This window comes from Diadema setosum, chromosome 4, assembly GCF_964275005.1.
Source record: "Diadema setosum chromosome 4, eeDiaSeto1, whole genome shotgun sequence".
Taxonomy (NCBI): domain Eukaryota; kingdom Metazoa; phylum Echinodermata; class Echinoidea; order Diadematoida; family Diadematidae; genus Diadema; species Diadema setosum.
Window position 1 is genome coordinate 8,547,995 of NC_092688.1, and position 17,176 is coordinate 8,565,170.

Below are 17,176 nucleotides of genomic sequence, written 5' to 3' on the forward strand. Positions count from 1 at the left end.
CAAAATTCCACAGCACAATTCGTGTGGTACTGTCCTGTGGTACGTCCCAAAATACCACAGGACAAGTCCTGTGGTACTGTCCTGTTGTACTATCCTGTGGTACTTTCCTGTGGTACTGTCCTGTGGTACTGTCCTGTGGTACTGCCCTGTGGTATTGTCCTGTGGTACGTCCCAAAATACCACAGGACAAGTCGTGTGGTACTGTCCTGTGGTATGTCCCAAAATACCACAGGACAAGTCGTGTGGTACTGTCCTGTGGTACTATCCTGTGGTACTGTGGATCCTGCGGTACTGCCCTGTGGTGCTGTCCTGTGGTACGTCCCAAAATACCACAGGACAATTCCTGTGGTACTGTCCTGTGGTATGTCCCAAAATACCACAGGACAAGTCGTGTGGTACTGTCCTGTGGTACTATCCTGTGGTAATGTCCTGTGGTACTGCCCTGTGGTACGTCCCAAAATACCACAGGACAAATCGTGTGGTACTGTCCTGTGGTACTATCCTGTGGTACTTTCCTGTGGTACTGTCCTGTGGTACTGCCCTGTGGTATTGTCCTGTGGTACTGCCCTGTGGTACTGTCCTGTGGTACGTCCCAAAATACCACAGGACAAGTGGTGAGGTACTGTCCTGTGGTACTGTCCTGTGGTATGTCCCAAAATACCACAGGACAAGTCGTGTGATACTGTCCTGTGGTACTATCCTGTGGTACTGCCCTGTGGTACTGTCCTGTGGTATGTCCCAAAATTCCACAGGACAAGTCGTGTGGTACTGTCCTGTGGTACTATTCTGTGGTACTTTCCTGTGGTACTACCCTGTGGTACGTCCCAAAATACCACAGGACAAGTCGTGCGGTACTGTCCTGTGGTACTGCTCTGTGGTACTGTCCTGTGGTACTGCCCTGTGGTACTGTCCTGTGGTACGTCCTAAAATACCACAGGACAAGTCGTGAGGTACTGTCCTGTGGTACTATCCTGTGGTACTGTCCTGTGGTACGTCCCAAAATACCACAGGACAATTCCTGTGGTACTGTCCTGCCCAAAATACCGCAGAACAAGTCGTGTGGTACTGTCCTGTGGTACTATCCTGTGGTTCTTTCCTGTTGTACTCTCCTATGGTACGTCCCAAAATACCACAGGACAATTTGTGTGTATACTGTCTTGTGGTACTTTCCTGTGGTAATGTCCTGTGGTACTGCCCTGTGGTACATCCCAGAGTACCACACGAGCCTGTGACACAGTACCACACAGTTCCTGTGTTAACATATATTTGTGTGGTACATTGTGTGGTACCAACCAGTACCACAGGGAGTACCACATGAGCCTGTAAAACAGTACCACACAGTTCCTGTGGTAACATTTATTTATGTGGTACATTGTGTGGTACTGACAAGTACTACAGGGAGTACCCTACAAGCCTGTGGTACAGTACCACACAGTTCCTGTGGTAACATTACAAGTGTGTGGTACATTGTGTGGTACCGACAAGTACCACAGGGAGTACCACAGGACTTTTTTGTTAGGGTCATGTTTTGTTTTTTTTTCCCACAATGGGCAATTCTTTTGAAAGGATGAATTCGTTCTTATAGTCAGAGGTAATTAGAGTAGATAAATACCACTGAGAAATAACAATGGCCCGCATAACTGAAATTTTACGTGAAATCATTAACTAAATCATACACTGACATACTTTTATTAACCGTAATCTGTATGTAATAATCAAACATGATTAAACAAGCACACATACACACACCTACACCTACACATATATATATATATATATATATATATATATACATATACATAAACATACACGCATTGATGTATTATATACATATATATACATGTATATAAACTAGTATAGTGTATGTGTGTGCGTGTTTGTGCAGTCATGTGGCTGCAGTACAAATTCGAATGCTTACGTCATTGCTTTTGTGGAGAAAAAAATCTTTACCAAACTCAAGTTTTTTTTTCCCCAATGAATGAAAGAGAGAGAGAGAGAGAGAGAGAGAGGAAGATCTCAGAAAATTGTAAGGATGTACTGAAGACAGAGATTGGGGTGGGAGATAACGTGCAGCTTTATCACTAGTAATCATAATTTCCATGTCTGCATGAGTATATTATTAATATCGATAATATTATGTTACCATTATGATGCCTTATGTATAAGCCAGTGGGTGAGCCGTTATCGGTGCTGATGCCTCGCGAACACCCGTATTTGGAAATGATTGTGATTGCACACTGATTAGGGTGTGTACAGTTCTGGTCGAGGTGAGGATTTAGCTTTTAACATTTTGCGAGATATTCAGAAACCACTCTATGAGATGTCAAAGAGCATGCAGATCTAAGGGGTATCAAAAGTTTATTCGATGAAAATCGGTTTTGAAATGGCTGAGATATCCAAAAACAAGGTGAAACAAAGAGATCCTAATAAAGTTGTGGCATGTCGCCTTTTATTATTAGCACTTTTTTGGATATCTCAGTCATTTGAAAACCAATTTTCATCAAATAAACGTTGAATCCTTCTTAAAATTACATGTTCTTTCATATTTTATAAGAGGCTTTTCATTATCTCACTTAGGAATGTTCAAAACATGAATCCCCACCGCAACCAGTACTGTACAGTCCCTTTATTAAAGGGGATGGCTATAGTAACTAATCAGTGGGAATGCTGGGGATGATTGTTCCAATCCTTGTGGGATTCATTTAAGAGTACATTATACACCTTGTTGTGTGAAAATTATTTGCTTCAGATTGGTCTCATATTCAAGTAATGTGCAGCTCAATGTTTCCAAGTTAGCATGACTGTACATCATGCTTACCTGGAAACATTGAACTGCACATTACTTGAATACGAGACCAATCTGAAGCAAATAATTTTCACACAATGTATACTCTTAAATGGATCCCACAAGCTAGATTGCAACAATCAGTTACTGATATGTTACTAGCTATCCCCTTTAAAGGAATGGTACAGTGTTTAGATGGGGCTGCAGATTTTCAACTGATTGGATGAGGAGTGATCGTCTCATATGCAGTGTATATAGTTGTTAAAGGACAGGACAGATCATTGCGCAGTTTGGAAAGGTTTTGTATTATCACAGCTAGTGGGGTCCATGTATGCGTGTATGTGTATATGTGTGTGCAGCGTGTGTGTGTGTGTGTGTGTGTGTGTGTTTGAGTGCTTGAGTGATGAGAAACCTCTTATGAAATAATGAAAAAAATATGTAATTCTTACGCGAATTCAGAGTTTGTTTGATAGAAATTGGCCTTGAGATGGCTAAAACATCCAACAACAACAACAAAAAAAAAAGCGATACGTTATAACAAAATGTGACAGGCCACGACTTTTATTAGGATCTCTTTGTTTTATCTTGTTGGATATCTCAGTCATTTCAAAAACGATTTTCATTAAATAAACTTTAAATTCCACTTAGAATTATATGCTCTTTAACAATTCATATATGATTTATGTATGTTTACATGATTTTCTTCTTATAATCAAGTAACCTAAATTACGGTGCTGGGTTGGCCTTTAATTGCATTGCAGTAAGTAAATACAATGTAGTCGCGTAGCTGAAAAGAGATAGCGGGTATTCAATAGTAGTACAACTGTATGATTTAAATGACAGAAAATTATATACAGGAAAGTTAGGGCAAAACTGAACAGAACGCTCAGCTGTTGGACGCTGTTCTCTTTAATATACAAGAGACGACAGCGTGTTACGTGTTTGATAAACTTTATCGAACACCAACCATTCATTATAGCGAATTGATATCAATAATCAAATCCATTATTATAGTAAAGAGTATAACGTTAGGGCAGGTTGTCCAGATAGGTTAAAACAAATTTTTATACAGTACAGGTTACACGAAAGAAATCGCTACGATTTAGTGCGGCAAAATCTGACAATACATCGAGCGCAGAGTGTACATTTTATGCCAAACTTGTCTTGATGGCGAGGTGTTAAACCAGATGTGAAATGAAACTGTGGGCGGAAAGGAAGGTTTGTACGGTTGTAAGAGTACGGAGAGTAGGTTTATTTTACAGTATTATATCGAGCAGGGTTAATGCACCGTGACACAAAGCAGAGAGGGCACATGATATCTTTTAACCGCAAATTAATTGATTGAAAAAAGACGCTCAGGAGAATCTTTCTTCCCTGTCTTTGCTACTGATGGAATACACTCTACACGTATACTGGCAACACGGACAACCCTCCAATGCTTTCTTGTACGTGTATTTCGCGTTAAATCGTTAAAGTGCATTAACACCGGGCGGCTGATACATCATCGCCTGCCAAATTTCATGCACTAGTTAGTAACGTGCGTACGATCCGAGATGCAAGCTCGCATCATCACAAGGGTATCATCAAGTACGGTGTGAACGGCTGCCGTTACACTTTCATTAGGCCTAATCTTTTTTTTTTCAATAAAAAAATTGATAAAGCCAACAGAGTATGACGCATTATACGTCTGATAATCGTTTGCGAAACTGGACTTTAAATGGTGTGTTACGTTGCGCCAGAATTTTTCAAAGATCCGAGGAAAACCTTCGAACTGAATTGGTATTCGTTATGACAGGGGTTTGCATGATCATAATACATATATGATATGCTACATGTACATGTAATCTCATTTATGAACACATCTTGCTGTCATATCATGATATTCAGTTCTCTCTGTACCGGTATTTAAATTTGATTTAATTCAAAAACTATGATAAAGTATAAGGTTTGTAATAGCATTTTCCACATAAACTAGATATATCGCTACGGCGACTGATATGCCTCCGCCATAATGCATGGTTCTCCTAATATATAGGTCTATAGTACAATGTCTTGACAATGTGTGATGACAGTTTCACACAATTGGCAAAATATCAAAATGACAGGTTTGCCACAAATGTGCTGAATGTTCACTTTCCTAGAACTAGGTTCAATTGGATAAATTATTCATATGTCAGAGTGCAGGTATTTGGGGAACTGATGATTTTTACTTGACTTTTGACCCTTTTATAAGTTTATGCATTGAGTAATTTTCAAGGTATTGAGAAAAAGTATAATTTCAGTATCAAATGGGAAAATAGCATTATCCAAACCTGGCCTTTGACCTTTGACTTCACAGTTCCACAGAGAATCACTGTTAGGTAGAACATGCATAAATATGTGTAAGTTTCATGATGATACCTTGAGTTACTTTCGAGATATGGAGGAAAAAGTGCAATCTAGCACTTTCACTTGACCTTTTACCTTTTGACCTTTGACCTTTTGGCAAGAAACTTCCCCAAAAATATATATTGGGTAATACATGCCATACATCAAGTAAAAAAAAAAAAAAAAACAACCTTCAGGCATATTGCATTTTAAGGAAAGGAGTGATATTTTGAGGAGTTGACATTGACCCATGACCCCCAACTTCCCTAGATAATCTCTGCCCATCGGTACAAGCATATATACTTAGTTCCATGAAGATATCTTGAACCATTTGCGAGATATGGAGAAAAACATGAAATTTCATTTTCTTTTCCACAAAATAACCTGTGACCTTTGACCTTTGACCCTGTGACCCTAAAATCCACACAAAGTATTATCCCCCAAGGATATACACTCATACCACTACACGGTTCTTGAGATATCGACAAAAACAAAACGGGACGGACGGACGTACGGACGGACGGACGACCCGTAAACATAATGCCTCCGGCCACTTCGTTGCGGAGGCATAAAAAGACAACAAATGCGTTAACAACTATTTTTTCTCATTTTTATTGTCTTTTCATCAAATGCTAAAGTCTTGGGCCCTTAATTTTACACAGGCATTGATCCAATGCCAAGAGAAAAATCAAACCTGCTCATAACGACCACTCCAGGAAAATTCGGAAAGTGTCCTTTAGAGGCACGAGAAGGCTATTATGGACAGTTTATCAATAAATCTGACCTTATCACATGATATCTGTCATACATGTAATGTATATATCTCCCGTGCCCACACACACACACACACACACACACACACACTCACACACACACACACAAATGCGAGTGGTCATAAAACATTGATAATTACCCAGCCTAAGTTCTGTAAAATTCAGTAAGAATTTGTGGGGACATAAAGCACAGGTCCACTTAGACACGTCCAACTGCACCCATTTGTATTCTCAATGTGGATTCTAAAGTCACTGATGTGGACAGAAAAATGCCATACTATACATAAAATAATTTTACTATGCTGGATGGACTGAAATGTTCAGATCAGCATGTGGTGAAATATTTTGGAAATGATCTAAATCCAAATCATGATCTACATAAGTCAGATCATAGATAGTGCAAGCGCCAGCTTAGGTGTGTACAAATATTATTGGTAGTCTACCTGCTTGAGTTTGGAAGGGAAAAAAAGTCAAACAATGCTCTGGATTTAGGCTATTATCATGTTACTTGGTATACATAGGAATGATTTTGAATATCCATGAAATATTATATGATGTATTTATCGTCAACACCAGTTATCGATAAAACTAACAATAACTCTGTCTTGTGGATAGTCTCATCACACTTTATCAAACGAAAATACCTACAAAAATGCTAATCTATAAGCTGATTGCTTATTATGTATCTCTTCTTTTGTACATGATATGTGACCCGCTACAACAAAAAGGTCCTAAAGTCGCGCACGGTCGAAGCCGTAAAAATCGAGTTTAAAGTCAGAGCATTAAAATTGGTCAAAACTTACGATTTTCTGATTTTGACATATTATTGGAGTCTAACATGTCTTCTATCATCTGTCAAAATTTTGAAGCAAAATGACCAAAGGAAAGATTAAAAATAGCGTTTTTCTGAGCCATGTTTTTTGGCGTTTCAATGAAGCAGAAACTGGTTCGAAAATTTGGATTGAGCGCCACAGATAGGCTCCGCCCCTAACAACGACCAGAGTGATCTCATTGGTCAGTTTGCTGCTTGCTGCTAACTGAAGCGTGAAGCTCGCACACTGCCCAGTCGACTGGTGCATGCGGGCGGGGTGCGCTATGCTCAGCCGCTTCTCACATCCTGGTCACTGATTGGTTGGTGAGGAGACCGCCGACGCTGATGTGCTTGAATGAACTCTTCGGGGGTTGCTAGGGCTTACCTTCTATTGTCCAGAGGTGAAAACTAACTTGCGTGTCCCTTGATCGCGATTGCGTCGAAAGGAAGACTTTTAGGGCGCTTTTCTCGAAACAGTGATTTACAGACGTCTAGACATGCTCTCTTTTAAACATCGATATCTCCGCAGCCGATTATTTTTATAAAATGTGTTATATATCAATTTAAAGCAGAAAGATTAGGGAATTATATCATGCAATTTTCAAATAATCGACCTCGCCCGACTTTAGGATCATTTTGTTGTAGCGGGTCACATATAGCACACAGAGTGTCTGTTAAAGTTGAGGGCTTGCCAGTAAGAAATAATGTCATGTTGATTTGGCATGAATTGTTGTGCATAAAACATACAGTACTTTCTTTGCACAACTAAACACACTACTACATGTGTACATGTATTTGTGCAATTGATAAATGAGGTAACACTTTCCACTTACGGTTTGTATATCAAAACTGACATAAACAGGGCTCCATTCCCATTGCATAATAGTTGAGATCAAACATAAGTCATAAAATCAAACATACACCTCCGAATACACAATTCTGATTGGCTGATGGCTGAGTTATGTTTGATTTTTCGTTTTATGTTTAAAAAGTGCATCTTTTTACGCAACAGTATCCAGGTAAACCATTTATCACATAAAGCTGTACTTCAAAATGGCATCATAATTCCTTTTTTGGCCTGTATCACCAACAAAACGAGAAGATTATCAGGTTGTTGCAAATGTATCATAATTCATCATATCTCATCTTGTTCTTTCTCTGCATCTGTATCTTGTTTTTCAGTTGTTGTTCATAGTAGGATAGTTCCATGACGGGAATGCTCAACAAAAAATCTTAACATTCATTCTTTGATTTTTAATTTTCCTGAATCACTCCAGAAGTGGAAACTTTTACCATATTAATTTGTCATAATGGGCTGAATTTAGTGAATTTTACTTGTTTGTATATTTCATGGCCAGTATTATCTTTACATTTCTAAGAAAAAATATATTTGCAAGGTGCTCTTCTTCAATGGAGCACAAAGTTTCTGTGAACATTTCAACAACTCGAAATGTTCTGCACTTACAAATATCTCTCAATTTGATCAGTAAACCTTTTCTTCTTATTCAAAAATCACAATTTAGCAAAGTTTCACATGATGTTATGAAAGTGGCTTGCTTCCACTGGGTCACCGAGGCGATGGGTCACTTAAGCGTGAGGAGGCGTACGTGTTGTCGCATCCACGTCAGGCCACGTTCCCTGAAACGTGGGTTATCTTCCAGATATTCAGCATCTCGCAGCAACTCCATCTTGAACTTTTCACCTGTTATGGAGTTGATACGGTACAAAGGAAAGTTAGGAAGTCATGAATGAAAATGCTTTTAAAGGGGATGGCTAGTAACTGATCAGTGGGAATCAGTGGGAATGCTGGGGGATGATTGTTCCAATCCTTGTGAGATTCATTTAAGAGTACATTATATATCCATTGTTGTGTGAAAATTGTTTGCTTCAGAATGGTCTCATATTCAAGTAATGTGCAGTTTAATGTTTCCAGGTTAGCATGCCTGTACAGTGACAGGGCATTAAATTGCACATTACTTGAATATGAGACTGTTCTGAAGCAAATAATTTTCACACAATAGATATATAATGTACTCTTAAATGAATCCCACAAGGATTGGAACAATCATCTCCCAGCATTCCCACTGATTCACACTGATCAGTTACTAGCCATCCCCTTTAATCATGAATGGTCATATCAATTCCATTGTCTTACCCTTAGTATAAGTTGTAAAAAAAAAGGAAGGAGAACGAGGGGGTGGGGGGAGTGGTTGGGAGAGGGCAAGTGAGGGGGGGGGGGGGGAAGACACAAGAAGTCCAGTCAGTAATTGAATATTGTAATGGCGTACTTGAATGCCATGTACCATGCACTCCCTGAATAATAAATACTGCTTTAACAAAACTCTCATTACAATGAAGTAAAATTCAGGTCCCAAAATTATCATTCATGCTTTAATATACTATATACTAGATGTACAAAATGTATATATTTTATCTTCAATATATAATTTACAGTTCAGCTATAACAAAACATGGATATAATGAAAGAACACTGCCAGCCCTGAGGATTTTGTTATAATGGGAGTTGCCAGTTTTATGCTCCAAACAAATTCTCTTTACTGCAGATGATTCATGTGGACCCATCCATGTATATTGTGCAGTAAGAAATTTAATGGGACAGATTGACCCTAGATAGAAATCCATTTAACACAATGTCTCATGCTCTGTTTGATCAGTCTAAATCATGTCTCATGCTCTGTTTGATCAGTCTAAATCATTTTCATTTGTGTGTGTGTGTGTGTGTGTGTGTGTGTGTGTGTGTGATTTGTTGAATTTTAACATTTTTCTTTCTTTTTTTTTAAGTTTTGCATCATCTCACAGACAGTATAATGTAACTTTCAACTTCAAAAGAAGTGAACTATGATCAAATCCAAGACTTGGCTGTGCATTGTACATGCTAAAATGTTTCCCACTTGTGTGAAATAGGGATTGCGGACTTCATCCTTGACTGCGATCTATGACCGCTTGACCTCAAAAGCCAGGTGATTCCTCTTGTTCTGGTCCTTTATGAACAAATCAAGGTTCCTCCTGCTAAGTCAACTCTTGGCACATATACTGGACAAACGCATTCGTTTAAGGCTGGACATTTATGTGTTTAACACACTACCATACAAGAAGTGAAGATATTTAAGTGCTAGTTGAAGATCTATTCAAGAAGTAATTCTCACCATACAACTTCTCTATCTCCTCCGGTGGCACAGAATGTGGGTTTCCTTCAGCCAGAACAATAAAAGAAATAAAAAAAGGAGGTGGGTGAACAGATCAGTTCAATATATGTTACTTTTTTAAAAGCATATTTTGGAATTTGCAGATGAAACAAAACCCAAGCATTAGTGCTTCAAAATAGTTGTAAAATGTGAGTTAAGGATAGAAATTTGGACTAGTATAATTGATGTTAAGTATTGCTAAATATACAAAATGTGAACAATAGTTATAATAAAAATGTTTCCAAACTAAACCATCTACAGTTATGGTTTGATAAGAAAAAAAGTGATATCTCCTTTATATTTTGGGCTTTATTGCAAAAACTTTATATGGTAGGATGTTACAACTGGCTTACACATGTGCATCAAAAGTGATATCTTGAACACTTTTAAACCACTGCTCCCAAAGGTTAACAGGACCTTTAATGTCAGCATAGCAAACATATTTCTGCTTTGTTTGAGAGCACAGATTTGAATATGATTCTGCAGTGACTTGGCACAAATAATTGCATTACGATAATAGTTCTAACAAAATATAATTATGTTCCACAGCTCTGATGCTTTTTGTCTCAGAAAGCTTCCTCCAAAACAAATTTGTTAACCAAAGAGCAGCTACAGGACACACAATCATGAATGGAAGCCTAATGAGAAATACATATTGTTCCATCCTGCCTTGGAAAATGATTTGAACTCTTCATCTTTGCATGAACGTTAGCCAGTGCACATGAAGTTCATTATCTTCAGATTTCAAGAAGTGTTAATATATAAGCCTTGATGTATTAAGTATACTGTTCATGTGGTACATTTTGTGGTGTTCACATACAGTTTCGAAATTTTCACAAATTTCATAAGTTGACTCATAATTTCAGAATCAACAACACAATATTGTCTCTCATCAACATAAAATGTGATGCAAATCAACTAAAAGCTGGGGAAATGTCTAACTTCTCTGTTTGCAAGGAACAATACTTCATTCTTGTTCCATTAATTGGATCTACAATCGAAAATTCAGCCCCTCAGGAAATTGTCTGGGATGTCCAATGCACAATCAAATGGCATTTAGAGTACATTGTCCTCAACTTTGACCTGGTAAATCACATCATTTTTTTTTTTTTTCACAAGAGCGAAGTCTATCCATGTTCAAAGACTGATTACTGAGTGTTCTAATCTATGCTGGCATTACATGTATTTACCATTTACCAATATATCAACAAATCATTGTCCTGGGTAATTAAAGCAAACAAGCCCAACATTCAGGGTTTTCTGAATTTCACATGAATCAGTAGACAGAAACTGTAATGGGGAGTCTAATAACAACCAGTCAGACACTCTCATATCAGATATGGTAACGAGCAGCAGAATGACTTACTCCTTTAAGATGACGTCATGATGCGCTATCACACAGAAATGACAAGATTATTGATTTCCTGTCCTTACAACCAAGAATCATGCCATGCATAATGATACGCATTAGTAAACACGTTTATAATTCATAAATGTGTGCTACTTGCAGCTGTCAACCTGATCAATACAAAGACATGAGTTAGTTAACTTACCCTTCATCTCTGTGGGATTGTATAAGTACACTTCCTGCAGAATGCGCCCATGCGGAACCAAGAGGGAAGACACGACATCAGTATACCTGTCAACACGTGATGAGACAGACAATACATCATTTTAAGTCTGGGCAATTCGACAGTAATATTGTGAAACAATTCCATCTGCTCGTACCTAACTGCATTGCCAATGTCATAACTGACATACTATCACAATTTTGGGGCAACAAACTGCCAACCAGCTACTAACTGCTTCATACATAATTTCATTTATGACTGAAAATTCTTCGGGCTAGTTCTCAATATTGTAATCATCAGAAAGTTCCATAACATTCTTATTTTAGGTGCAATTTTAATGAAACTGGTATTATTATGCTAGTCTGATTACACTCTGTGTAATACTGTTGAGGACAAGTCCCGAGTGTACTCGGGTAGGTGTCTATGGGAAATGGGAGTTGCAGCAAAATCAGTCCATCCTCAACAGGTTAAAGCCAATCTATACATGGAGTGAATTTGCACTTCAGAAAACCAAATTACATGTCTTTATTGCAACTGACTGACAAATTGCCCTGCATTGATGCAAATATGCACTTTTCTTTATGATTAAAATTCTTGTAATAAGTTTGATCTGAAATATGAAATCACATGCCAATCAAAATCGACAAGAGAAATATTGTGAACACTTTAGCAGCTAGATCAGCTTTTTACTCTAAGGCATGCTAATGGAAGAAAAAAAGAAGGGGGGGGGTGGTTGGGCTAAAGTTGTCTTACTTCTGCCTGTCGGAGTCATCCACAGCGACCAGGGATGCCCTGTCCCAAATAGCATCAAACTGACCACAAACATCTCTGTAACAAAAATCAAGACAAGGAGAGAGTTTATCAATGTTAGTATTATTATTATCATTATTATCATTATTATTATTATTATTATTATTATTATTATTATTATTATTATTATTATCATCATCATTAGTAGTAATAATAGTAGGAGTAGTATAATCATTACTATGTGGTGCTGTCAGATCACCATATAGGCAAGCAAAAAATAGCTGAACCTCATTAAAGGTAGATACCTGACATATCAAGAGAATTTTGCGGGTCCCATTCTCTTTACATTCTTTTGCCTTTATCCCTGATATAATGAGATACCCAAAATAACAAGGAAACTTGGGTGGTTCCAAGCAGCTCCTTATAAGGAGATTCCCCTGTATAAACTACAACAAAACAAAATATGTTCTTGATGTACATACCTGGTAAATGTTTCTGAACTACATGTTTACAAAAATAACTATGATATTTTTTCCTCTATCAAATGCTTTAACTCATGCATGTGTAAAAATATCTAGATTTCAAAGCCAATATCCTAAAAGTCTGGTGACTAGCTTTCTAAATCAGTGGACTGCACGGTTTATGAAAATAAGATGGAACAAATCACATTCTGGAGACCTCCAAAGTACTGACATTGCCAAGTCCATGTGAGGCGACTTCTAGCTTCTAGTTTTCTACTTGTGGTGGCTTCCAGCTGTGACAGGTCACAGATTCTTTGATTGTAACACAATTTCAAATAACTCCTTACGCTGATTTTCACCTAATAGAACCATGTGGATCAACAAACTTACTTGGAAAAGTCAAAGAGGTTGCACTGGAACAATTTGATTTTGCCATCGTCAGTCTGTTGAAAAAAAAACAAGCAAAGAAATGAAAGCACTCTGTCATGCATACAAAAGCTTTAAGATGGGTAAACTGTGGTTTAACATGTCACACTACTAGTTACTAGACTTCCAGGGTTGGGTCAATGGCATAATTAAGGTGAATGTCATTGCTTTTAGAATGTAAACTGACTTTTGAACAGTTGTAGTCAACATTTTCACAGTCTGTGCTCACAGACAAATAGGGACAAAACTTGATAATGACAGGATTTCAGGCGTGCTTGGCCACAAAAATCAAGGGAGAGAATTCCTGTCATAGTCCATTTAATAAAAACAAACACACACACATACACACTGGTGATTCGTTACTTTTCCTCAGCTTAATGCTTACCAGTACATACTGTGTAAAATATCACCAGCAAACAAAGCATTAACTGACTTCCTTTGAAGTACAACTTGAAATTGACTTAAGTTAACTACAGTACTACAAAGCCTGGAAGTGGAAGAAGTTTGTTTAAAGGATTAGCACATGGTTGCATGGTATGCCACAGGTAGGGCCTACCTTTTATAACTTACACAATTTGCCTTTAATAGAGTCAAGTTTCCAGGCTGACTACATCATCATAGAATTCATGATTGCAGAAGTAAGATTTCTCTAAAATACAAATTTCTTATTCAAACCTTAATTTGGATCCATTTACATGAAAGTTTCCACAGATTGTGAGTTCATGGAACTCACCATTGGCAAACAAGCAAAAAACAAAACAAAACAAAACAAAACAAACCAAACCAAACCAATACAAAACCTTCTTTTTTTCTTTTTTTTTTTCAAATTCTGAAGCTTTTTATTGCGTCTTCATGTATAGAGTTCACATGTGCATCTTACCTGGTACAGCTTCCCTCCTTCCAGTCCTGGAACATCGCTCTCTTTGAAGGAAAGTTTCTGCTCATCAAAGAACTCCTTGATTGCTTGCTCTACTCCCTCCAACCCAACCACCTCATGACCTTCATCAGCTAGCCTGATAAGGGATACAGAACAAATGCAGTTAAAGGGACTGTACAGTACTGGTTGAGGTGGGGATTCATGTTTTGAACATTCCTAAGTGAGATAATGAGAAACCTCTTATTAGATATGAAAGAGCATGTAATTTTAAGGACTCAACATTTATTTGATGAAAATTGGTTTTCAGATGGCTGAGATATCAAAAAAAAAGAAAAAAGTAATCATGATAAAAGGTGACAGGCCACGCCTTTTAATAGAATCTCTGTTTCACCTTGTTTTTGGATATCTCAGCCATTTCAAAACCGATTTTCATCAAATAAACTTTTGATACTCCTTAGAATTGCATGCTCTTTGATCTCATAGAGTGGTTTCTGAATATCTCGCAAAACATTGAAAGCTAAACCCTCACCTCAACAAGAACTGTACACGCCCTTTAACCCATATGCCTACACTAGTGGGTCGTGTCTAAGGTTCATGAGAATGTCAAAATCTTGCATAGAATGGGTTAATCGATTAGGCAATATCCACACCATTACACTCTTGATACCTCACCATTAACACATCAAAGAATGGCAAACATATTTCACACTTTTGGTAATTGGCGCGTTAATTAAATAACATTAGCCACTTACTTTACGGGGCATACAGACATGGGAGCAAGTATGGGTCACACAGGCCTTGTGTTATATGAGTACGGAAGTGATGATGTCTTGGTCTTTTGTTATGGCTTTGGTTGGAACCAGGTGCGAGCATGGTTAGCAACAATAGTGTTTGCAGACATTTGGGCCAGGTGAAGTTGTTTAGAACCAGTTTCCATGTCAATGAATGGCTACGACATCACTCTTTGGCACTCTATATCTATTGCGTATTGTATGTCAAAATTCATGTAAATCAAGGATTTTGTCCAAATCCTTTGAATTTGACTTGGGCAAGCGTGACTGTAACCTGGTAAATAATTTCTAACTAGTTTCTACATGTATTAAATTTCAAATTAAGGTAAATAATTTCTCACTTACCACTTCATGTCTAGTGTTTTCCCACAGAGAGGAACAAACACACGACTGGGAGTCTTTACCAGCAATTTGTCTTGAAACTCCAGCAGGACTCTGAGAAACAAAACAAGATCCCTCACTTTAAAGGCATAATTAACCATTTGCAGATGAAACAAAAACCCAGTAATAGTGCTTCAAAATAGTTCTAAATTGTGAGTTAGGGATGGAAACAACCAATGAACAAATTTGAACCATCTATATAATAAATGTTAAAGGTATAGTTATATACAAAATGTGAACAATACCAATGATAAAAATGCTTCCAGACTAAACCATCTACAGTTATGGTTTAATGAGAAAAATAGTGATACACGTATCTCCATATCCTTTAGGCTTTATTTGAAAAATTTTATATATTTGTGATACAACTGACCTACACATATGCATGAAAAATGATGTCTTGAGCATTTTTTAAATCACTGCTCCCGAAGGTAAACAGGACCTTTAACTGAGATGTGCCTCAACGGACATAATACCTTTAATATTGAATGAATCGATGTTGTGATCAATCTTTTATCATAGTTGTTCCAACAGAAGATTTCTAGATTTCCCTGCATGTGTCACTGAGTTTGGCTAGGATTTGACACAAGCCAATATCTATACTGTATCCTGTAAATCCAATGTATCATGCAAATGAACTCTTGACCTAGAGAGAAATAACAGAAATTGAATGAACAATAAAATTGATATTGGGTATAATGCCTCATACGGAGACTGTACAATAGAGGGAAACTAACAATGCATTACTGCAGTTAGACAGAAGTCTTGGATCAATCACTTGTATCATTAATGTTAACCTGTTGAGGACAAGTCCAGAGAATACTCAGGCAGCTGTCTATTGGAAATGCGTGTTATACTGTTCGCAATATCAGTCTCTCCTCAAAGAGTTAATTAGCAGATTTTGATACAGGTTACTGTAAAAGTGGAAATTTTCGTGCAATTCACGCAACCAGAAGCTAGCATGAAAATTGAAGCACACGATTATTTTTGCAAGCCATACATTCCAGTAGTAAATGTCCTGCGTCGGTGGAATTAAAAACATGCAAAATTAATCTTACTCGGTGGAGCGCGAAAACTTACTTGCGCCAAATTATCCACTTTTACAGTATTCACATTCAGGAGGAAATCAGGATATGATACATTTAGAAGAACAATACAATACAATACAATCAGATCATTTATATAGCGCCCTTACACAGTCAATGACTGGTTTCACAGCACTTTACAACATCACACATCACAAAAGAATTAAAATGAGGCATTACTCAGTTTTTGGTAGGCAAAAATGACAGTTTGTGCTTAAAATTTGTTTCATTACAAGTACACCAAGCGATAAACAGAGAAACACTATACACCAAGATTTTCAAGCACCAGATGTTTGCTTTCGTTAAGAAAGAAATGTTGGCACACTGTGTCAAAACCCAGTGACCTTACTCATGAACCTGCAGCCTGTGAAATGTTGTCTTCCCTGCTGCCCATTTGTCCGTCCATTGTTGCAGCCCTGCCATGTCTTTACGGAAAAGCACCTGCTCGAGTCAAATGTGAGAAAACAGAAACATTGGGATGTCCAACCTTACACATTGCCAGATAGCATTCTTCTTTCACTTCCAACTGTCTTTCTTTCCATTCTTGCTTTGTTCTCCCTGTTGTTTTTAAATCTCTTCTCTTTTTTTCTATCTTCCTTATCTTCTCCTTTTTCTTCTGCCTTTTTCTTTCCTACATCAAGTGTGGTCCAACATCTGAAATATGTATGTCTCTGCTGTATTGTATTTGTGACCCTGCACCACAAAACGAACAAAAAGTCACCTGACATGGATTTTTAGTTAAGGTCAGATTTTGGAAGAGCAGACTCTTTGGGAAACACCTAATCACACTAAAATCGTTTTCCAGAAAAACTGCTGATAACCCAATTTCCTTTTCATTTTATGATCCCAAACTTTAGTATGATGTACAAGAAGACTTGCTCTTTCAGAAAAT

The 17,176-nt window shown here is 37.7% G+C and overlaps 1 protein-coding gene across 1 annotated transcript; it reads right to left on the bottom strand.

Annotated features, from left to right (window-relative positions):
- Nucleotides 1-7,400: 7,400 nt before the first annotated feature.
- Nucleotides 7,401-16,707, bottom strand: LOC140226834 (probable thiopurine S-methyltransferase). Its single transcript, XM_072307261.1, has 8 exons — nucleotides 16,634-16,707; nucleotides 15,164-15,253; nucleotides 14,031-14,163; nucleotides 13,115-13,167; nucleotides 12,267-12,341; nucleotides 11,496-11,581; nucleotides 9,904-9,948; nucleotides 7,401-8,438 (listed from the first exon to the last, which is right to left on the bottom strand). Exons 1-8 carry the CDS (start codon nucleotides 16,705-16,707, stop codon nucleotides 8,320-8,322), a joined length of 675 nt encoding a protein of 224 aa, XP_072163362.1. The 3' UTR covers nucleotides 7,401-8,319.
- Nucleotides 16,708-17,176: the final 469 nt, after the last annotated feature.